This window comes from Carassius carassius, chromosome 21, assembly GCF_963082965.1.
Source record: "Carassius carassius chromosome 21, fCarCar2.1, whole genome shotgun sequence".
In the NCBI taxonomy this organism is placed as follows: domain Eukaryota; kingdom Metazoa; phylum Chordata; class Actinopteri; order Cypriniformes; family Cyprinidae; genus Carassius; species Carassius carassius.
Window position 1 is genome coordinate 5761941 of NC_081775.1, and position 23964 is coordinate 5785904.

Sequence of the window (23964 nt, forward strand, 5' to 3'; positions counted from 1 at the left end):
GTTTACTTTCCTTTCCTCCCTCGCGGGGGCGCGCAACGCAGTGGTTTTTATTCTGTGTTTGTTAAAAAAAGAAAAGAAAAAAGACATGGATTTGTACGTGACATACAAACATACAACCACCTCATGCATTCTTGCATTTTAATATTTAAAATTGATATTAATATTTGTAATAATTTAACCAACTGTGAAGAGAAAAGTCACAGCTAAACACGTGACTGCGTACATATAGGTTTACATTTTCTAAAATAACACTTAGGACGTTTTTTAAAGATTTATTATTATTTAAATAAAAAAAATAAAAAAATCCTAATTTAGACCCATTGTTCTTAACCAATTAAACTTTAAGCGTACCAAGGCCTGACTTTTTGCCAAAAGCTTGTACACACTGTAATGCTACTTGAATTATTTTCTAAATCATAAAATGTATGGATTATGAGGGGATTCGGTTTCATAACAGAGCAAAAACATATTTTGCGATGATAAATGATAGAACTCTGCTTAAAAAATGTAATCAAATTGCAGACACAACACAAGTTAGGCTACTATTGATTCTTTTGTGAAAATCATATAGGTAAAAAATTGACAGACTTTCATTTTTTGATGACATAATTACATACCATTAACCATAATTTTTTTTTTCTTTATTGTTTTCTTCCAAAACCCATGACATTTATTATCCATAACAACACAAGAACATACAGTACTCTAATCTAATCTCTAAACAAGCAACATTATGCAGAGAGAAAACAGACCAGACTGTTCTCAAACGCAGCATCAGTTGCTTGAAGGGCATCAGAAAACAACTGTGAATGTCAAAGCAAAGACAGATAAGATTTTCAAAATCCACGTCATTTTATGCAATAATCCCGTCAATACATGACAATAAATAAATGAGTAAATGTCACTGCGCAGAAGTCACATATTGCACAGTGATCTGTCAAACTGCTTTCAACATTCACCGATCGTTATCAAAAGATGCCTTTACCTAACATAAAACATGGTAAGTATATACACACTGGCATATTATTCACAATGTAAGGCACTTTGTCAACATGATTTGATTATTCTAGAGTCTCCTGAATTCAAAGCAAACCCAAGTTTCCAATCAAAAGTAGTTCAAGGGTCCACAAATGAGACCATGATGTATCGGACGCCCTGTACGGTGGGCAGACCCTCGTGGTAGTGAGTGAGGCGTCCGGGGTGCATGAGCGCCCAGCCCCTCCGGGGGGCTCTGATGGAGCAGTCGTACCTGATGAACCGGCAGCCACCGCCCTGAACACAAGATCACTGAGCGTTAACACAGACGGATCTTGCTCTGTCAAACCGCTTCAAAATAACAGACACATATTTAAAGGGAAATGTTTCACTTTACAAGCATGAAGAAGGTATGGAAGCCCATTTCATACACTGAATGAAAATGAAAAAAGGTAACTGTGACCTTTTTATCTCACAATTCAGACTTTTATTTAAGATATAAATTAAAAATTGCAACTTTTCAAGTCAGAATTGCAGTATATAAACTCGCACTTATCAACGTTTTCTCTAACTGCTTGTTATAAAGTCAAAAATGTGATATATAAACATGTATATGTCTCAACTCTGAATTTCTAAAATGCAAATGCAACATGCAATTCTGAAAAATCAGGAGAAAAACTGAGATAAAAAGTCGCAATTACCTTTTCTATTTATTTTATATTTAGTGGCAAAAATGGGAGAGTATTGGGGTGCAAAGGAGAACTGAAAGGCCTTCCACTTTCTGTACCTCCACATCTCACGCTTTCAGGAGCGCTGCAGTCTTACAACATTTACACTTCACCAAACAATAGTTTGCATGCCTTAGATTCAAGATACGAAGAAACCATATATTTATATTTCTGCAGATTAGCTTCGTTATACTACTAATTATACTTTAGCCAACTTAAATACTCGAATTTGTTACAGCCCTCTATATATATAATATTTCTATTTTCAGTCACTTCACTGAATTATATGATTGAACTGTTTAATAAGTCTGCTCTGCTCTTAATATACAAATCCTCAGCCCTAAGAAAAGTAAGTGAAAAGATACAAATGAAACAAACTGTGCTTTAATGTTTATTTTATGCAAGCCTCAAGCAGTTTACAGCCTACTACAGAAATTAATAATCAAATGTAAAATAAACGGCAGTCTTCACTGTACGAATTAAACTTTTTTTTGTTTCTTAAAGCTACAGAAGTCCTTCACTCAAGAGCAGTGTGTGATTATAAATTTGTCTTTTGTTGTTTGATTAATAAGCGCACAGTAGCAGCAGGAAAAGAGCCCGCTGTTACTTTAAGAGCCGCACGGATCCAAATTACCGTAACACACGTATTTTCATTCTCAACTCTTAACATTAATTTATTACATGACCGACGAAGGTATACATGAAGAATCACTAAGTGCAGCATTTTGACACATTTTTGCGTGTATTTGAGCGTTTAGGCGTGCATCTTGAGCTAAAAGATGACTTTACATGTCCATGTTCTGTTCTATCTCTTCCTGAGGAGCAGCGCAAGTCCTCTTTCACGCTTTCAAAAACATGAATAAATATAGTTTTATAAATAAAGCATGTCCCATTATGCAAATGTCATGTTACATGATTTTACTGATTTGCATGGGAAATTGGGCTCTTATGGAGGAACAAAAGCGCAGCGCTGCAAAAAGGGGGCAGAATGGGGCGCAATAATCGTTTTATCTCGATTATTGGATTTTCATGATAGTTGGAGGCCAAAATCTAAATCGAACCGTTTTTTCGATTAATTGCACAGCCCTAACTAAAGTCCATGTCAATTTCGTAAATCAATGTTAAAAAATAAATAAATGAAATGATACCGAAATAAAAAAAAAATTTCATGAGGAGTGTTATTTGCTTTTAGACAAGAAACAAATCAGATACCATGATTCACGGTAACCAGGAAAACAAGGTTTTCGATTAAAATTAAAAAATTATGCATTTAGCAGACGCTTTTATCCAAAGCGACTTACAGTGCATTTAGGCTATCAATTTTAACCTATCATGCATTCCCGGGGAATCGAACCCCCAACCTTGCGCTTGAATGCGCAATGCTCTACCAGTTGAGCTACAGGAACACTATAAAAATGCAGAACAATATAAAAATTAGATTAGAACAATATAAAAATGCACTTTAAATAAGACACAGTCGTTGAACTTTTTCTAGAGTAACAAACAAGCATTTAACAAAAAGATAACTGTGTATAGCGGAGTATTTTCACTCACCTCATAGTCAATCCCCACTTGATTGAGCGCTATATTGATGGTGAAAGTAGAGGCGTCATGATGTGGTCTCAGTGCGGGTTGTTCATCAGGTTTATATCTGACTACAAATGCCAGATCAAACTGAGCCTGCGGGACACACACACAGGTGCAGAGTCATCATTCAAGGAAAACACCTCCACTCCGGGACATATTACAATGGTCACGTTTCCAGACCATGAGAATAAAAGAATAATCTCATCATATCTGGAGTTTCTCAAATATCTGCTTTCACCAGAAGTATGTGACATTTATGAAATAGATTGTGAACGCTGCTTCATGTTGCCATGCAAACATCACCCAGTCAGGAATGTCGTCATTAGGGATGCACCGAAATGAATATTCTTGGCCGAAACCGAAAAAGAGGAAACCAAGGCCGAAAACCGAAACACCAAAATAAATTATGCCAATTATTAGTACCATCGCATTTATAGCTATGACTGTACTAACTTTTCTAAAATCAAGGCATTGCAACTGCATAAATTAATATTAAAGTTTCAAAGAATAAATCAATTACAAATTATGCAAATATTTATTTAGCACATTGCGACAATGCACAGTATAAAATAAAATTCAAACTAAAATGTTTAACTTGACCCCACTCGTGTAGCCTACATTAAATAATAATTTACAGGCGTACTGGCCTCCAGAAAGGTTTTAAAATTAAATATTCTCTCATAAAAACAAAGTGTATTAAGGTCAAGTGCATTTTTTTTCTCTCTGTAGGACTACTACAAGAAAGTACGGAAGTTCTAAGCGGCCATGCATTATTTTTTTTCCTTTTTGTTTTCTCGTTGTAACGACTTAATTTTCTCATTATCTCGACATAACGAAAGTCGTTTTCTCGTTATAAAGACTTAATTTTCTCAAAAAAGTTACAAAACTGCGCCAGCAGGTGGCACTATAGACCTGAATATGGATGTTGAACTGATGGGGTGTTGTACACTGTCCACTTTACTGTACACGGACCTTCCTCGTGATCTTTATAATTTGTTCAGTCTTGTTCATTACCGACATTTAATTAATTCATAAATGTTAAATGCTTGAATCAATATGATTATTTTGTGTATTAAGTTCTTGCTAGATGCATGAGTTTCACCAATGCGTTCCGTGTCATAAAATAACTGCTTATCAAAACCAAGGTTGACGTCACTGTATTGTGTTTGCACCTGTATTTTTATTTGTGATTCTTTTAGGCACATGATTGTTAGTTAATAAGCGGAGATGTCCTGTTTATCTACAGTAGGACGGGATTTAACGATGTAGGCTATTTGTGATGTGCTTCTTTTCCTTATTATTAATCTTTATTGTTAACTATATTGATGAGAAATGTGATGTATATGTAAAATGCATAGGCTAATTTAATTCAGTTAAATGAATTAACGAACGATCTTTTCAAATCTTTTCAAACAGAAGCTTGTAACGCACATGATATCTGTCACAGCATATAATGACCACTAAAAATTACAAATATATATAATTTTATTTTAAATAAAGGGAAAATTAAAAGTGAGTTTAATCCAAGCAGCTCTAAAAGATCTTAGAATAGTTCTGCATCCTTCTGAAGTGTTCGCGGTGTTGCCATTTAAACATGTTAATTACAAAAACAAAACGTTTGGTGTACTGTCTCTGGAAAACTCAATAGTGATTGATCAGCCTTTATTTATGTACAGTATTGTAGATGTTATTACCTAGGGGAAGCAAAATTAGCTGAAATATATGCTACAGTAAGAGCATCTGCATGGCTGTCCATCAGATGCCTGTCAAAGTTGAGTTCATTACTATAGCAACAGTTAAACAATCATGTCGTTATAACGAGAAAAAGACTTTCGTTATGTCGAGATAACAAGAAAATTAAGTCATTATAACGAGAAAACAAGAAGGAAAAAAATACAAAAATACAAATACAACATTTCAGCCGTATTGTTTCGGTGATAAAAGTGTTTCGGTGGCCGAATATTCGGTGCATCCCTAATCGTCATTTTTACACGACTACTCAAAGGTTAATCAAATGAAAATAAGGTGTTTTTTTTTTAAAGTGTCTTCTGCTCACCAAGGCTGCATTTATTTGATCAAAAAAAGTAACAAAAGTAACAACTCTTACCCTTGTGTAGTATCCTGGATACATTTGCTCAGTGACCGGCGCTACATAATCCAACAGGAACTTGTGCCACTCTTTTTCGAAGCCCACCTGATTCATGTGGATATCAATAGTTGGGACATTTTCATATCCACCTTGGATCCTATTGTCCTAAAAGCAAAAGAAATCATAATTATGCTTACATAAATCATAAAGTAAGGTAAATAGCATGGGGATGACACAGGAACACATCAACATACCACATTTCCTCCTCCTGACCACTGGCCAAAGTGCTCCATCTCTTCAATGAGATGTTTGCAGGCCACATCAGTGAACACAGGGAACCAGTACACATCAGGACACGGCTACACAGAGAAGAGCACACACGCAGAATGACTTCACCAAAATATTTTTTTCCTGATGCTCACCATTGAAAAATAAAATAACATCAGAAGTACAGTAAAATACAGCAACATTATTCAAATATCAAATAACTGTTTAATAAATGTCATTTAAAAAGTTCCTCCAGTCTTCAGTGTCACATGATCTTCAGAAACCATTCTTCTAATACGCTGATTTGCTGCTCAACAAACACTTCTGATTATTATCAATGTTGAAAACAGTTATGCTACTCAATATTTTGCGGAAACTATGGTTATTTGGTGAATAGAACATACAAGTTTAAAATAAAAATGTTTTGTAACACTTTAAAAGTCTTATGCAATATTAAAAACTGTAATCTTTAGAAAATGCTGCTGTTATGGCACTCGATACTTTGGTGAGGCTCGTCATGCTTGTCATGTGACACAGCAGCCAGGGATATAGGCTTATGTTTTATGTATTTTTTGCTCCTTTTTTATTCAAAATATTGATTCTCTCGATTCTCAAATATGTAAAAGTAAATGCATTTTGCAACTTTGTAGATTATGTCAGTTGATCTATAATGGGCGATGGGCAAAGTAGCCTAATACTGTAATCTATTAGCTATGCATAAAAACCCGTCTTTTTATTTGGGTGTCATGCCATAAAATATTTTTAATACGACTGACTATGCATTTAATGTGAATTTAATAAAAACATTGTTATTTACTAGAGAAAGAAAGCAAAAAACATTTCCATTACCAAAGAATATTTCAAGCGCTCTCATTATAAAACTCTCGTTATAATCACTGAAGCTGTTTACACTGTGAAATGAATATCTACTTACATTCGAACATCTGCATTTTGTTGTTTCTGATGAGAGAATTACACAGAGAATTCAGTCAGGTTTTTGACTCACCTGAACGCCTCTGATTGGTCCTTGCATTCATAAGCTCAACAGAATAGTGTGTGATTGGTTATAATGCGCAACACTGTAAAAACGCGTCTGTCTCTCGCAGCGAAAGCAGATTTGTATTTAGCCGCACTGCATGTTCTAATCACGCCTGTGTGATTGTATCAAACATAAAAAATATTATTCGGCTATTAAGCTGCATTCAAAATCCACTTGGCTCAAAAATCTGAGGGGGCACGTGCATTACGCCTCTGATCGCATGCCTTGTTTGAGAACTCACCGTTTCTATGAAAGCTTCTTTCAAAACTTTGGAATAATTCTCATGAATGTATCTTTCCTCCCATTCCTGTTCCAGGGAAAACATTAGAGAAGAACATTAAGATTCAACTAACAACAAAGCAAGGATGTCTTGTATAATATTCAATGAAATGATGGGATTTTATCTTACCACGGGATTTTCAAAGATCTGCCAGAGATCATTGTGCAAATGGTTTGTCTGGTAATTTTCAGTCGATAAAACTCGACCGTAGGTGTGCATATTTGTTACAAACATGAAGACACCCTAGGAACGAAATTTATAAATACCAATCAGCAATACATACAACAGGATGTAAGATATATTGTTTATTTCTTGAGTTTAATGTCTGACCTTGTTACGAACTCTGGAGCAGAAGGCCATATCCGGATCTAGCGTTGAGGATTCAAACAGGTCAGGATCTTTGAGGTCAGTCCTCAATGCATCAGCTTTTATCAGGAATATGTGAGAGACGTATGGCACATTCCACAAACCCCTGTGGAAGAGAAGCGTCACGTTTGCCATCCGCCCCGGTTTGATGCATTTCAAAAACTGCTTCATATTTTCTGAGCAGTAAAATATAATCATCATACTAGACCACCGTAATGTTTTTTCCTCTTCTGTTAACCAAGCCTGCATTTATTTGTTCCAAAGTACAGCAAAAAACAGTGCAATTCTGAAATATTTTTACTATTTGAAATAACTGTTTTCTATTTTAATATATTAAGTTAGCTCCCCAAGAAACAAAATATCATTATTATTTTTATTATTATTATTTTAAACAGCAGAGTATATATTTTTTTTAGGTTTCTTTGATGAAAAGAAAGTTCAGAAGAACAGCATTTATCTGAAATAGAAAGCTTTTGAAAATAGTGTATAATATTACAAAATCGTTTTATTTCCGATAAATGCTGATCTTTGGATCTTTCTATTCGTCAAAGAATCCTGAAAAAATTTACTCCACTTTTTTAAACATTCATAATAATAGTAATAAAAAAATAGCTTGAGCAGCAAATCAGCCTATTAGAATGATGTCTGAATGATCATGTGACACTGAGGAGTGGAGAAATGATGCTGACAATTCAGCTTTGATCACAGGAATAAATTACATTTTTAAATATATTAAATTAGAAACCGGTTGTTTTAAATAGTAAAAATATTTCACATTATTAATATTTTGCTGTGCATAAATGCAGGCTTGGTGAGCTGAAGAAAATTCTTCCAAAAAAAAAAAAACTAAAAAAATCTTATTGTAAAAAAAACTTTTGACTGGCAGTATATCTCTGTGGATTCTCAATCATATCACAAAACACCATCTTACACGCGGTGTCCTTGAACTATGTCCACGTAATCCTCTGATCTGGCGTAGTACCCATCCGCACTGAGAGCGCCCCAGAAGTTTGTCCACAGACGCCCGGGTTTGGTCATCATTGGTGCAATGAAAGGCCTATGAAAAAAAAAAAAAATCCTATTAGGGATGCAACAAAAGATTATTTTGATAATCAATTAATGTAACGTTTATTAGAAAGATTAATCATCATCAATTATTTCACTGATTATTAAGTAGACATTTATTGATTATTCAGCTTTTGCAATTAAGTTATAATATTGAGTTTACATATTCTAACATAAATTAAGGTAATCGCCTCAGCTTTTGAAAGTCATATTATGTAATCACAATTATACAATTAATTTACACAAATAAATATATTTATAAAACCGTTTTCAACATTAATACTAATAACTAATGTTTACCATAATAAGAAAAGAGCAGGAAATCAGCATATTAGAATGATTACTGAGGATCATGTGACACTGGCAACTGGAGTAATGATGCTGAAAATTCATTAGAAAGTAGTATAATTCATGTAAGCCATGTAATAAAACACATTCATATTTATGCTTTTAAGTCCACTACAATGTGACCCACAGGTTTTCATTTTAAGTGCATTACTGTATGTGTAGTATTTGTGCAAGCACTTGTTAAATATCTGTAATATTCCTTTAAAGGCACCAGTTACATTGCTATATTTCAATAGAGAACATAAACTTGCCTTCATAAACATGAACATGCATAAACATGCTTGCCTTCATTTGTCAAGTTCATTCTATACTTCAAGTCTTACTTCTTCACTTACTTATTGAGCTCAATAAGGATTCGAAGTGCGTCTTCATTCTTTAAAACCACATCCACGTCTATGCTGAAGAAGTATTCACAGTCAATGTTATCTCGACACATATCGCTGCAGGAATAGAAATAGAAAAAAAGAGATCAATGGAATATTCAAAGCACAGAGGAGCTTAGTTTGTGCAATGACAAACTATATGCTGTTTGATATGGTCATTATTGAATACTTTAATAAAAAATAAATATTGAAAAGCCCACTTACAAGCCGATGTTACGTGAGGTCACAGGATCTATATCCTCCTCTGGTCCAATCAGCTTCACTCCCTGGTATTCAGACTCGTGATCCTCTAGAAACGTGCGTACGTGGGGTTCGTGGTGTGATTCCTGCAAAAGATATAAATCTAAAGTATTGTCCCTCATTATATGTATTCAACATACAAAAAAACATCTATGAAGAATGACAATAATGAACAACGTAGGCAACCCGATTCATTAATAAACAAAAGGTTCATGTGAAAAACTGGTGTTTAATGATATTCAATCTGATCTGATACGCCTTTAACAATAAAGACTCAACTTATGAAAAGAAAATCATATGATACTCAACAGTCAGGCACAATGTATTAAACAGAACAGAACAGGACAGTCGTATCAGTTTCCTGATTCACATAACTCTAAGGTACATGTAATGTTCATTTTACATATAATTACCTCATTATGCCTTTAAAAATAAACTCCAATAAGGAAAATTGTGAATTTTAAAGGCCATTTTATACTGAGGGGCGATGCTAAAAAGCGATGCGAAAAAACAATGCAAATCGCCGACGAACGGTGCTTTCTAGGGGTGTAACGATTCACTCATTTTCTCGATGCATCGATTACAAACCCTGACGATTCAATCAAGTGATCTTGAAACATGATTTTTGAATCATGAATTGCGATTTCAGACAGTAATCGATTTAAAACGCTAAGAGTCAAATGAATCACAATTTCTATAGCGATTCAATGCTTTCAAAATATATACACATTAAATTACTACATGCACAAATGAATGGAGACCTTAAACAGTGTTTGTGCCTCACATCTCTCCTTCACGCGCTCCACTGTTTACTGCTCATGACTGTCACAGGATTGTGCTCGGCCTCCGTTCTTCTCACTGACACATTTTCTGAGCAGCTAATGTGTGATCTCTTCTTAGGACTCGTGGTCAGTAATGCTAAAGTGAAGTAGCTTTACTTTTCTGTAGCTTTTCAATCGCTCTTGGCATCTTACCGACGGCGTTACCTGAGCAGTCGAAAGCTGCGTATTTATTGCATGGAGTTTATTTATTGGACGGAGCAGAAATGTAAGAGTCTAAAGCATACGCACAGCTCCATTGAATGATAAATGTTTTTTAACAATGCTGATGAACCGAATGTTCGAAGGAAACTGGTAAAATAACCACAGCATTAACAACGACCTTGAAATAAGAGCGCAAGGTTTATCTGATCATCAGATGCATGAAAGTTTTGGTACCATTTTAATAATTGTTTGTAGTATATAAAACAATCATAAATTTGCCATTAGGAAAAATTACAGATTACAAATGATTGATTGATTTCTTACAGCAAATTTAAAGTAATACCGCATTTTTCTGACTATAAGTCGCATCTGAGTATAAGTCGCATCAGTCCAAAAATATGTCATGATGAGGGAAAAAACATATATAAGTCGCACTCGACTATAAGTCGCATTTATTTAAAACCAAGAGAAAACATTACCGTCTACAGCCGCGAGAGGGAGCTCTATGCTCTGGTTCATTGCTCTTGGTTCATGTCAAATTAATTTTGATAAATAAGTCGCACCTAACTATAAGTCCCAGGACCAGCTATGAAAAAAAGTGTGACTTATACTCCGGAAAATACGGTAGATAAGAAAATAATTCCTTGTAAATAATAATTATTATAATAATACATACATAAAATTATTGTATTTGACATTTCTGTCACTTCTAAAATGATGTCTACGCCTCTGGTGTGAAAAAAATGTTAGCCTATGCATAATACTTTCAAAGCTCTTTTTTAAAATCTTGGCTTAAATACATTTTCACGTATGACATGTCATGCCATAGCATCATTAAACTAGCATCTAACGATGGACAAAAGTGTTTTTTCCCCTATAATCTGCGCTTCTCTAAACATAACGACTGCCGATTTGCCCCCTTAGCATTTAAAGAATCAATCCTGTGAATGCACTTAAAGAATCGAATTGTTATAATCGAATCAAATCAAATTGAATCTGTTATGGTGGATGGAGGAGATGAACCCAATTGCAGACAGTTGTCACAGCTACACAGTTTATTGAACAAATAACAGGAAAAACAAAACCCACGAGGGGGCAAAACAAGGGCTAGACAGACGAAAGATGACGAAACTAGACTAACACTTTACAAACTAGACTATGACTAAAACAGAAACAAACAACTACTTAGACAAGACTCTCAACAGACTTACGGACAGCTCTCACATTGATTAACAGTTAGCAACATTTGACACTACTTGACAATATCTGACAGAATTTGACAATGAACCGACAAAGGACAGAGAAACATACGAGGTTATAAAGGGAGGCTAGTAATGAACACAACAGGTGGAACTGATACGCTACTAATTACAAAACGAGGATCACAAGGGGGGCGGGGTTACATGACAAGACAACGCAAGCACATGGCCCAAAGACAAGGCCATGTGCTTGTACACAAAACACGGGCCTGTCATGATCCTGCCACAAGACTAGAGAAAAATCAGGACATGAAGGCAGAATCATGACAGAACCCCTCCCTTGAGGAGCGTCTGGAAGCCGCATCAAACACGGGACACGACTGACTGGGACAAAGACACAAACCAACAAGACATGACAAATAACACTAAAGGCAAACATGAAAAAACAATCACAGGGTTAGGGTGCAAAATCAAAAACAATAAACAAGGCAGAGGAGGTGGGGGAAGTACAAAGTTCTTAGAGGGCAGTCCAGGGTGGATGGGAGGACTGGGGGTCTTGGGTCTCCGGGACGAGGACTGAGGACTGGGACTCCGGGGGAACTTGGCTGGAGACACATGAGGGGATGACTTGGGGGAAACAGTCGGCAGCTTGACAGGGGAGACAGGAGGCAAGACAGGGGATACTGCGGGTGACTTTGGAGCAGAAGCAAGAGTAGAGCTTCCCATCTCTGACTCAGGGAGATCATCGTCTGCCGCAGACTGGGGTACTGCGCTCCCGGCAGCTGACTGGGGTACGGCGCTCCCGGCAGCTGACTGGGGTACGGCGCTCCCGGCAGCTGACTGGGGTACGGCGCTCCCGGCAGCTGACTGGGGTATGGCGCTCTTGGCGCTCGTAGAATCTGTGGACTCAGTACAAGACATGACTGACTTGCCAGGGGCTTCAAGAATCTGGACAAGACGCTTTAAATATTCAGCCAAAGTGTCAGCAGCGACGAGGACAGGCATCTCTTGATGCGCGGAAACAGCCCGCAAGACAGCTTCAGCAGCGGAATCGGCCGCAACTCTCTCTGCGTTACTCACGATAGCGGGCTCTGGGACAGCGCTTACAGTAGCGGGCTCTGGGACAGCACCTGGGAGAGCGCTTCCAGTAGCAGGCTCTGGAACAGCGCTTAGGACAGCGCTTGCAGTAGCGGGCTCTGGGACAGCGCTTGCAGTAGCGGGCTCTGGGACCGGCAGAGATGAAGGGCGAGAGGCTCCCTTTCTCCTCCTCTTCCTCTTAGGTCGCGGTGTGGAAGACAGAGCCGGACATGTGGTCGGTTGGTGAAGCTCAGCGGGATCTGTGACTTGCGTTGGACGGGCAGTCTCAGACAGCGCTGACTCAGCCGAGGATGACTCCGACGAAGAATCCCACGAAGTCCGTCTCCCTCGTTTACCACGAAGATTAACAGGAGTGGATGGGACCTCGAACGAAGTGAAGTGAGCCTGGTCCCCTAGAGAAACACCAGCCAGGACCCGACCCTCCAGGATCACGGGCAGCTTGGCTGGTGGCGACAACACGGTGGGACTCTGCGGCTTCTCCCGAGAGAAACGATCCCAGAGTTGGGCATAATTCTTCAGGATCCACTCACCCTGGGGTGGGACTGGAAGGTTAACCCTCTCTCTGTCGGTGGGGGCCGACAACCAGCATTGTTCACGTATCTGTGATTGTCGCTGGAGCAGGGAGGACATACGGTTTACTGGGTTCCTTAGCGGTCGGTTCATTCTGTTATGGTGGATGGAGGAGATGAACCCAATTGCAGACAGTTGTCACAGCTACACAGTTTATTGAACAAATAACAGGAAAAACAAAACCCACGAGGGGGCAAAACAAGGGCTAGACAGACGAAAGATGACGAAACTAGACTAACACTTTACAAACTAGACTATGACTAAAACAGAAACAAACAACTACTTAGACAAGACTCTCAACAGACTTACTTACGGACAGCTCTCACATTGATTAACAGTTAGCAACATTTGACACTACTTGACAATATCTGACAGAATTTGACAATGAACCGACAAAGGACAGAGAAACAAACGAGGTTATAAAGGGAGGCTAATAATGAACACAACAGGTGGAACTGATACGCTACTAATTACAAAACGAGGATCACAAGGGGGGCGGGGTTACATGACAAGACAACGCAAGCACATGGCCCAAAGACAAGGCCATGTGCTTGTACACAAAACACGGGCCTGTCATGATCCTGCCACAAGACTAGAGAAAAATCAATGATATTAAGAACATGTGAAAATTAATTTGTTTTCGGATACCAAAGATAATCTCTGGCAGGATACTCTTCTTTGGTGTTTTTTTACACTGGTTTTCGAAACAGCGCCACACTTCTCGCCCTTTTGAGCAACATCAGCTGCTCCAGGATTGGATCTAAGCTCAAATCTCATTGGACAGCCCCTTTCGCTGCAGAGCGATGAAAAAAAATCGACAGTCAGGACGACAAAAAATCATAGCTTTTTGTTGCCATTTTTTTTGTGCCGTCATCGCACCGCGTTCAGTGCGAAAAGGCCTTAATTCGTAACTTTGAATGAAAACATAGCTATTATAAAGTGTTACTGCTTAACTGTTAAAAAATGCATAGCGTTATAAATCTGAACATAATATTTTACCTGATTATAGATGAATAATTGGATCCGTTTTTTGGGGTATTTGAGGTTAAGTAAGCGCTCAAAGAACACAGTGACAAAGGGTGTGGGCTGCTGGATGAAGATCCCGATGACCACCATGGGATATTCGCTCTCCTGCAGACCATAAAGACAAACAATTCATGAACCAAACAATTATGCAGCTAAAGCTTCATTTCATTTGAAATGTATATGTTTTCGCTACTTATAGAAGTGTCTATAATTGCTTATGACAGTGAAAATGGGCAGCTATTAGACTTTTGTTAATTTACATATAATTTTTTTTTTTTATATCTATTTTCATAATAATATTTAATAATGAAATTTATGGAGTCCCTTGCATAACATGCAGAATAAAAAAACTAATAAAAAAATTATTAATACAAGTAAACGTAAGGCCCACCTGGAGTCCAGAAAGCGGTCGCAGATTCTCGTTACAAATTGTGCAGCCAGTCTCAAACGTCCACAGATTTGGGATATAGTTCCCTAGGTAGTTTATCTGAAGCTGAAAGAAACAGCATGTCATGAAGATGATTCAACTGAAGAAGGCAGAAAGCCAGAGAAAAGATCTTGCTTTCGCATTACAGTTATTTGGATCATAACAGTAAATGGTTTTACTTTGGTGGGTCCATTGCCATGAATAATAACAGGCAGTGTGTCATAAAGCACATTTCTGGCTCGCACACGTCCATCTTCAAACTTCAGCACCACCTCATCTGTTCATGTAATTAAAAAATGATTAGCATTAGCATTCTGATTAAAATTACACAAACATAATCATTCAGTGCTGCAGCCGAATTCTGCTTGAATCATTGTGTAGTAGTTATATGGTCAGTTAAATGGCCATAAGTATCCACTGGCCCACTTATAAAGGATTTCCTCCATAAATGTTTGAAAGAATCTCTCTTGGGTATCTGTAATGGATACCTCTGATCTAGAAAGAGAAAGGAGGCTTTTTAAACAGCCCTTTGAAGCTGAAACAGTGAACTTTTCAGATGATGAAGAACCGGGAAAAGTGATATTAACAGAGGATGAATGGGGGATTCATTGCAGCAAAATACACACTAATGTTTCGTAATGTTCTTCTTCTTGCTTACTGCATAAATATTAATATGCAATGCATTCACAGGGTTTGTATCACTTTGTTGTATGGTGCTTTGTTTATCATTACTTATACTTACGTGTATACTTACTGATGCAATAACTATGGAAGCCCGTTTCCGCAACAGAATAATAAAAGAAAGTTTATATCATGCAATTCAGACTTTATTTCTCAGAGTTGTGAGTTTATATCTCAAAATTATGACTTTTTAACTTGCAATTGCATTTGATAAAATCTGAGTTCTGAGATCTAAACTCGTAATTGCGAGAAAAAAGTCAGAGTTGTTAGTTTTTATCTAACTATCGTGACTTTATATCTCGCAATTGTGAGTTTATTGCATCACGCAATTCAGTGAAAAAAGTCAACTGTCATAAAAAGTCACAATAAACTTTTTTTTTGTTCAGTGGCAGAAACAGGCTTCCATAAATCACCGTATATCATTCCATAATAAATCAAAACCCTAATCTTAACCCTAATCCTGTAATAAGTTAATGCTGTCAATTAATATCACACTGTACTTTAATGCAGAGAATGGTTACAGTACAACAACACAGCCTAAAATAAGGTGTAGCCATTTATTATTTATTTATGGAAATACACTTTGGGACCAGGAAATAGCCAATTTTGTCATAAATTTCAAAGTGAATCTAAAGATAAAAATTTGGCTATAGTTTCTCAGGTCATTTTAAACAGACACTTTAAACTGAATCACTGATCCACACAATGAGAACTTACATAAACTAGTAGTCTACAAACCCTTGTTTACTTTACAGTTATTAATCTCTTACAAATGGCAGCATACATAAATATATATGTGCTGTGATAACAAAACGGACTGAAGCTCCAGCTCCACCTGGGCTGTAGTATCCAGCTGGGATGGTGTACGTGTGCTCAGGCACATCTCGCAGTCAGCTCCGACATTCCAGAAATGTGCCATTACAGGCAACTGGGAAAGTCGCTCTCCTCCCACAATCTGGCAGCGAGTCAAAACTACAGCCGGCAGCCGAGCAGAGCACAGCTTTGAACTCAAATACGAGCTCCGGTCCACATGAAACCAATCAGCATTTGAGACCCTCAGCAAAGCATTGCATTAGCGATTCCTCATTAAACTGAAAGGCTACAGAAAGAGGAAACTTCCCAGCAGGTATCAAAGAGCAAGAACTGTACTGACGCTGCACTTTTGGAGACCATAAAAAAGGATGTTTTTCTTCAGAGAGCTGATGCTAGGGAGATTTTTGCAGAAGCCTCCTAAAACAGCTTTATTTCTAAAGCAGAACACAAAATTATACACTTACCAAGAGCTCCGTGAAGATTCTGGAACAATCTGCACTTGCTGTCCACAGTTATATTTATAGACTTCTAAAGGGGAAATGACAGGGAAGGAAACGTCAAAACGCAGCATAAACACATTTAATATGCATCATTTCTGAAACTGTGAACTTGAATGTGCATTCTGAAAACAAGCCTAAATATCTTTTAAAATTGTGCAATAAAGTTTTAGGGAACAACACTACACCCAACAAACTATACTCAAACACTCACTCTTTTCTCCGGGTTGATATATATCTTGGTGAAATAGAGCTGGTCACTATCACTGTCTGCACCTGACCAGTCCGAAAGCATCTTTTTAAGGTTAGATGCATAGCCAATGAAGCCTAAAAAAAAAAAAAACATGTAGCGTTACAATGGGAAAGGCCAATAAATAGACACAAAACCTATGATTATCTGGTTTAGATGTGCGATCGAATGATTTAAACGTGTATTTTAATTATTAATCATGAAAAGAAGGAAGAGAGCAGATTTTCAGAGACCACAGATGGCAATAAAGACAGTGAAGTGTCTTCGGATTATTTCACATCTGTTTGTTAGTTCTCTCTCTTTAGAGAGATTGTGAGAAAGGAAATTAAAAAAGGAAGCAGCCTCAAACATCTTAGTAAAGCAGTACTTCCTTGGTAAAGTTAACTCTCTACAAAGACTAGAATATACAAGCTTAAGTGAGATTTGATATAGGGAATATTACATGCAATGATTTGCTTCCATTCTGTTCCATCCACCTTTCCCTCCAAAACTGTTAAACTAATAATTTCATAATCACTTAATTTAGGGCTTTTGAAATAAATAAAAACCCAATTATAGCACCTACTGTAATCAGAAATGTCAAATATAATTGTATATATGAAGCTTTAATTGTAATTGTTTACAATTAATATATTGAATTAATTCAATATTAAATTAATATTGAATATTATTCAATATTAATTGAATAAAAACATAAAAACGCAAAAACAGTGATGCATTCATCATTTTGAAAAAGTTGAATAAAATGTTTGTAGAAAAGGACATTGACGTCTTGTGAAATTAGTGTAAATAATGATTCGTAACATTCATGAATCCAAAACTAATGATGCATCTAAAGCTCTTGAGTAGCCGTTAGAGAAGAAGAGAGGAATACATGCCTCCTGCCCCGAGGAACCTCTTCCCTTCCCTGACATGAGGATGCTTGTCTTCCAGGTGACGGTCCGGCCAGATCAGCGTCTCGGCAGAAAACACAACTCTGTGCTTGGCCTGCTGAAACTTCTTCAGCAGCTCTTTGGGACCAGAAGAAAAGATCACGTCATAGCTGTGGAAAGCCAGAGCATAAACACTCGTTACTGTCAATGATCAAAACTGATCGCTGAGACAGTCCAGACAAATCGGCATATGATGGACATAACTACCTGTCCACAAAAAGAATGACTCTGTTCTCCTCCTGTATGTCCTCCAGAGCAGACTTTAGCAGGTGCACCTTCTGCCCTCCACCCGGAGGAGACATGTAATCTCCACCTGTCCATGTTTCACCCCCTCCGAGAACCTAAAAAACAGCAGACGAATGTCAGGCAGCAGTCTGGGGATTACAGACCATCAACTGTGTTATATAGGGTGCAGCTAACAAAAATGTCAAGGTCGTAGTTAAACCTGACATCAAGAAGAAGAAAAAAAATTAGAAATACAATTTTTGTTGCTAAAAGTAAGCCTAGTTTTTGTTTTTTGAGCATACATCATGGTAATATCTGCAGTATGTGACAAGACAATACTAGACATACAATATATTTAAATACATCAGAATAAATGAAAGGTACAGTAGTACGGATTTATGCTTTATGATATGATGTATAGCAATGTTGAGAATTACAGTTTTGGTAATTTTGGCAGGTTTAGTATTCAACTAAGGTGTTATTATTACAGGAAATTAAAATACTAAATCTATTATTCTATTTACACTTGTATTTTGACCATTGAGTTGAATAATTGAATAACCAATGACAGGCAGAGCAAAAGCCAAGTGAAAGAGATTCATCTATTCATGCTGTGACATATATACAGGCATATGAATAATTACATATTTAATTCCCCAGGATTAGTCATTAAAGCAACAGTAAACAGAACGATTTTAATCATTTAGACTAAGATAATTGATTACAAAAATTATTTAAAAAAATAAAAACACCACCAACGTGCCACTTGGGTCCTTCTGTTTCAGTACTTAAAAATTACAATCATTTATCTTTTACTGCACACAAAAAAAAAAAACTTTGACAGTCAACATAAACCAATGTCATAGATGACTATTTTCCAGAGAAACAAAATTAGATAAACCTCAAAACTGTTTTGACAGAGTAAACGTGTTTAGATTAGATTTTGTGATGTATAGATACAAAACATTGCACTTTATTAACAAGCTCAATGTTGAACTGCCCATTACTAGATTGCATTTATTAATGACTATTTCACACAGTAGCTGCTGATATAGTGCTTCACCTTGATGCTGTAGTTGAAGTGTTTGGCGGATCTCAGGAAGCGTCTGAAGCCATCGGTCTCCTGCGTGGCCACAGTCAGCACCAGAAGATCTCCTGAGACACACACACACACACACACACACAGCAGTGTTGGTCAGCTCGTGTGTGTACGTGCTGCACGAGCACATCCTCATGGGTCTCCTACATCACTGCTCTTCTTCTGAGGATGGAACTCAAGGCACAGCTGGGATAGTAACTTACTCTTACACACTACTAAAACCTGGCGCAAGGAAGATAAAGAGTTATACTTCTTTAGGCGTTTTCTGTCATATGTATAGTCTGTGTGTACAATGTGTGATTTTTCTTGCAGCGCAGTCTTCCAGCGTCCGTTACTTTACAAAATATCCGTCGAGGAGAAAACAAGCGTGTAGCTACAATGTAACAAAATGTTTTGTTGCACTCACATTTCGCTTTTCTGTTGCTTTTATTAACAGTTAGAGAAATTTAAGAACTTTTTGCGCTGCTTTAGTATAATTTGCTGTAATTTATCACCATGGTTTTACTAGCTACAAAAAATAAATTAAAACTGGTATAACCATGGTATCCACACATTACTAATTATTTTGCTTCACTAATCATAGTTTAACCATGGTATTTGTTGTATACTGTGGTTATACAAATGCTAATCCATACGCGAAAGGAAAAATTAATAAATAAAAAAAGAAAACACTTTTACTACAATATGATATCTGTGTGGGTCCACGTCAGCGCTGAGACTCGCTAACGTTTCCTAGCATGTCAGGTTTGCAACGACCCTTAACAATCAACAATCAACCGTGCTGAAACTGCAGTAGAGAGATCGGTTATTGTGTGCAGAAGCGGTGTGTTTATCTGATCTGTGATGAGCTGAAGTTTAGCCTTACCCTCGGGGATCGAGCCCTGCTGATTACAGTCAAGCGGAGAAAATGTCGCAAACAAACCCGCGAGGACAAGCACGACTCCTCTCATTTCTGACCCCTTCTTCTTCTTCAGACCTCCACAGTTAATGTGAAGTAACGTCTGATGAAATAAGGCCTTTCCTAGAGAGAAAGTTAGTTGTAGATTCCCGAACAATCCCAAGCCTGCCCACTTTTGGCTTTCCCCACCCCTGGGCTTCAGGGGTGGGGAAACAGACAACAGAGAAGTAGCCCACTGTTTGACAAAACTTTGACTTATTCCGAGAAATTCAGAAAAAAGTGTGTGACAAGTCTGTCCCAATTTGTGTTTAAAATTATCTGGGGGAAAGAAAAAATAATAATAGGCTACTTAAAATATCATAATTATTATAATTACGTCAGTAAATATTTATCATGGTAAGTTCAAGCTTATCTTAAAAACAAGCAAAATATAGATTTTGTTGAACACCTGTCATCCTGTGTAAGCTTGAAATTAGACAGGCTTTTCAGCAAAAGTAAATAATTATTTTCAGCTTTTTCAGTCATTTAAAACAATACTTTAATATTATATTAATATGATTACATTGTAGTTATTATACATTTATAAATTTTAAACATATATCCTAATAAACAACGTCACTCAACTCGTGCTAGGCATAAAGGGACATTTATAACCTTTTAATTATGAACATTTATAACCTTCCATTTGAAATCGGATTTTTAATGTACAGTAGCCTAATAGTAAATTGGAAAACAAATTATGCCAGCCAGACTAACTAATAATAATAATTCCATGACCACATTTGCAATTTACAGTAGGGTCAACAATATTTATTCAATATATAATGCAACGTATACAACGCCAGGTTGCAATGGCAGAGAAACAGTTCTTAACTCAGGAAAGCTCTTGTAAAATATTATTTTATAAGCATTCCGAAATCATCTGAATAAATTAAGTGCATTTATCGAATGTCACAAAAAAAAATCAATCAATAACCATAATTTAGAAAAGTTACCCAATTATTGGTATTTAGATTGGTATCTAAAAAATTATGCAGCATTTACTTTTAACTTACATGTAGGCACATTACAAATAGGTTACACGCAAAATAAGTAGATACAGACCCCCTTTGTTTCTTTTCTTTTTTTTCAGATAACGTTACTACTTTTTCACACACACACGCAAACACGCACACACTCACTCAGACACACGCGCGCACGCACGCACACGCGCGCACACACACACGCACACACACAGCTCAAAATAAAACAGCGAGGGCTCTGGCAGCAGTCATCATGGCCATAGACATATAAATAACTAGACTAAATAAGTGTCACACTTGTAGTCTGCTTTTCATTTGATAGCACTCCATAGTCTACAGATAAACTCCACAACAAATAATAACACATGTAACTGATGAGCCTTCATGGATCAAGTGAAAATTTAAATATTATGCACTGATACAGTGCACAGTAAAATAAAGTAAAAGTGATATGTTATATTAAAAAGTATATGTAGTACAACTTGAAGTAAAGTGAATAATATAAAAAGCGAGTACAATAACATACGTGATATAAAAGATTTATAATAGCACAAATTATATGTATAATATGAATAATACCATAATAAATAACAGAACAACAATAGATTAATAATAGCAAGAAGAATATGTAATATCAAGGGTGGAATAATACAGAATAGACAAAATGAAGAATAAATTAATAGTTAATTATAGAGTAAAATAAATAATCGTGAAATGTAATTTTAAAATACTATTTGTGTAATAATTATTAAACAAATTAAGACACAACTAATGACACAACACAAAAAATTGTGGACATGAGTTCCAAATGTGTTTAATTAATGAGCTCCTTAAGTAAAATATATACATGTACACACACACACACACACACACACACACACACACATATATATATATATATATATATAATTAAAAATCCTGAGAAATCCTCAAGAAACACATTTTATTTCAGTTTTCAGTTCTGTCTTTCTCTGTGAATAGAGTGGTTTAGTTGTGAAGACAAAACCTGACTAATAAAAATTAATTCTTCACCGCTTCCCTCAAGATTTCCTATTTTATTCAATTAATGAGTCAAATAATGTAAAAGACTTGACGATGCTTGACATTTTGTTCAATAATGCACATTACACACACTCATGCAGAAAACACACATTTTGAAACAGTGGTTTGTTTTTGTTACATATGAATGTTTGAATGTGAGTGTGTGAGGTTTACCTTGTACAACAAAATCTCAAAGTATAGTTATGTTTATCACAGACCAGAATATGAGATGCTCCCCTCAAAAAACTTTATATTAATCAAAATTAATAATCATTATAAAAACATCACAATGATTTCATTAACGATATTACAGCTGGACTCACTATGAGTTCCTGTGTTTTTCATTTCTAGGCTATTTACATCATGTAGTTTTTTGTGTAAAGACACACGCAGTACACGATCGATCAGCATTAAACAGCCTGTGCAAAGCTTTTTAAATGCAGTCTATAGTATTGTGATCGACTGAGGAAACTGGTTATATTTAATTATTAATAACTAATAAATCCTTACATTTATATAGCGCTTTTCTGGGCACTCAAAGCACTTTACATAGAAGGATGAATCTCCTCAAACACCACCAGTGTGCAGCATCCACCTCCAAATGTTTGACAAAAACTACAGAAACATTTAATAAGTTAATTATATTATCTATATTAAATTATATTGTTGTAAAAAAAATTTCAGAGAGAAACAGGGGGGGGGGGTTGGAATATGAGCAGGGTCATTCTGTCGATTCATTCATGGCTGCTCTGGGTTTAGTACAAACACAACATTAGTCTGTGGAGGTATAGTCTTGTCTCTTGGAAATGCAGAGAACAGCTTTCCTCAGCTTTCCTTGTCCTGTTTGCAACTGGCTAAAAGGGAGGAGAAAATAATAATAAAATACATAGAATCAGTTCACAGTTTTATGAAAAGCTATGAAATCCTTAAAATTAAGTGATGATGATAAACTTAATCGGTAAAACTTTAGAATAATGGTCCATTAGTTGATGTTAGTTAACTACTTTAGTTAACATGATCTAAGCAAAAACAATACTTCTACAGCATTTATTAATCTTAGTTGATGTTAATTTCCACATTTACTAATGCATTATTTAAATCAAAAGTTGTGCTTGTTAACATTAGTTAATGCAGTGTGAATTAGCATGAACTAAAAATTATTAACTGTATTTTCATTAGCTTACATTAACAAAGATGAATAAATACAGTAATAAATGTACTGTTCATTGTTTGTTCATGTTAACTAATGGATTAACTAACATTAATGGACCATGATTCTAAAGTGTTACCACTTAGGCTAATCTTTGTAAATAAGTAACGGTAGTGATGCTTTAGCTCCATCATTAATCTAGACAGTCAAAGGGCTCACTGTACACTGTGCTCATAAAACCATTTAGTTTATGATATAAACGTAAATAGGAAATCATTTAAACTTTTATTTTTTATAAAGTCTCAGCTTTTACTGCTAACTACGTTAGCGATATCGCTATTATTAATAGTCTGACACTAGTGGTTAAGCTGTCAACATAATGTTAAAAATGACCAAAAACATCGACAAATAACGGTTGAGTCTTACCTATGAAAGATAACACCCCGAGATCTGTTTTTATTATCGTGTGACGGTTTGTAGATGCCCAAGCTGCAGATGAGTCAGGTACGTTTTCTTCTGTCCTGATGTGAGAGTTATGAGAGTTGCCCGCTCCAATATGGCGGCGACGTTGACGTGCGGTCGAGCGGCCATTGAGGCGTCTAGGTATTTATATATATGTCTATGATCATGGCAGTCATCCCTAGGTGCCGTAAAGCCGTTTGAAAGTCCCCCAGGTCAGTCTTATA

The 23964-nt window shown here is 36.5% G+C and overlaps 1 protein-coding gene across 2 annotated transcripts; it reads right to left on the reverse strand.

The window, feature by feature from the left end:
* Nucleotides 1-695: 695 nt before the first annotated feature.
* plod1a (procollagen-lysine, 2-oxoglutarate 5-dioxygenase 1a) lies at nucleotides 696-20252 on the reverse strand. 2 transcript variants are annotated; one of them, XM_059503085.1, is made up of 19 exons: nucleotides 20033-20251; nucleotides 19132-19223; nucleotides 18051-18184; nucleotides 17790-17953; nucleotides 16876-16988; nucleotides 16629-16692; nucleotides 14850-14947; nucleotides 14635-14736; nucleotides 14217-14348; nucleotides 9332-9453; nucleotides 9080-9184; nucleotides 8263-8388; nucleotides 7296-7437; nucleotides 7095-7208; nucleotides 6927-6992; nucleotides 5634-5738; nucleotides 5398-5544; nucleotides 3258-3383; nucleotides 696-1272 (listed from the first exon to the last, which is right to left on the reverse strand). In XM_059503085.1, the coding sequence occupies exons 1-19, from the start codon at nucleotides 20115-20117 to the stop codon at nucleotides 1117-1119; spliced, it is 2193 nt and encodes a 730-aa protein (XP_059359068.1). In that variant the 5' UTR covers nucleotides 20118-20251; the 3' UTR covers nucleotides 696-1116. The 2 variants fall into 2 exon arrangements, 1 of the variants encoding a protein (XP_059359068.1); XR_009422733.1 differs by lacking the exon at nucleotides 696-1272 and adding an exon at nucleotides 6581-6606 and having other exon boundaries at nucleotides 20033-20252.
* Nucleotides 20253-23964: the final 3712 nt, after the last annotated feature.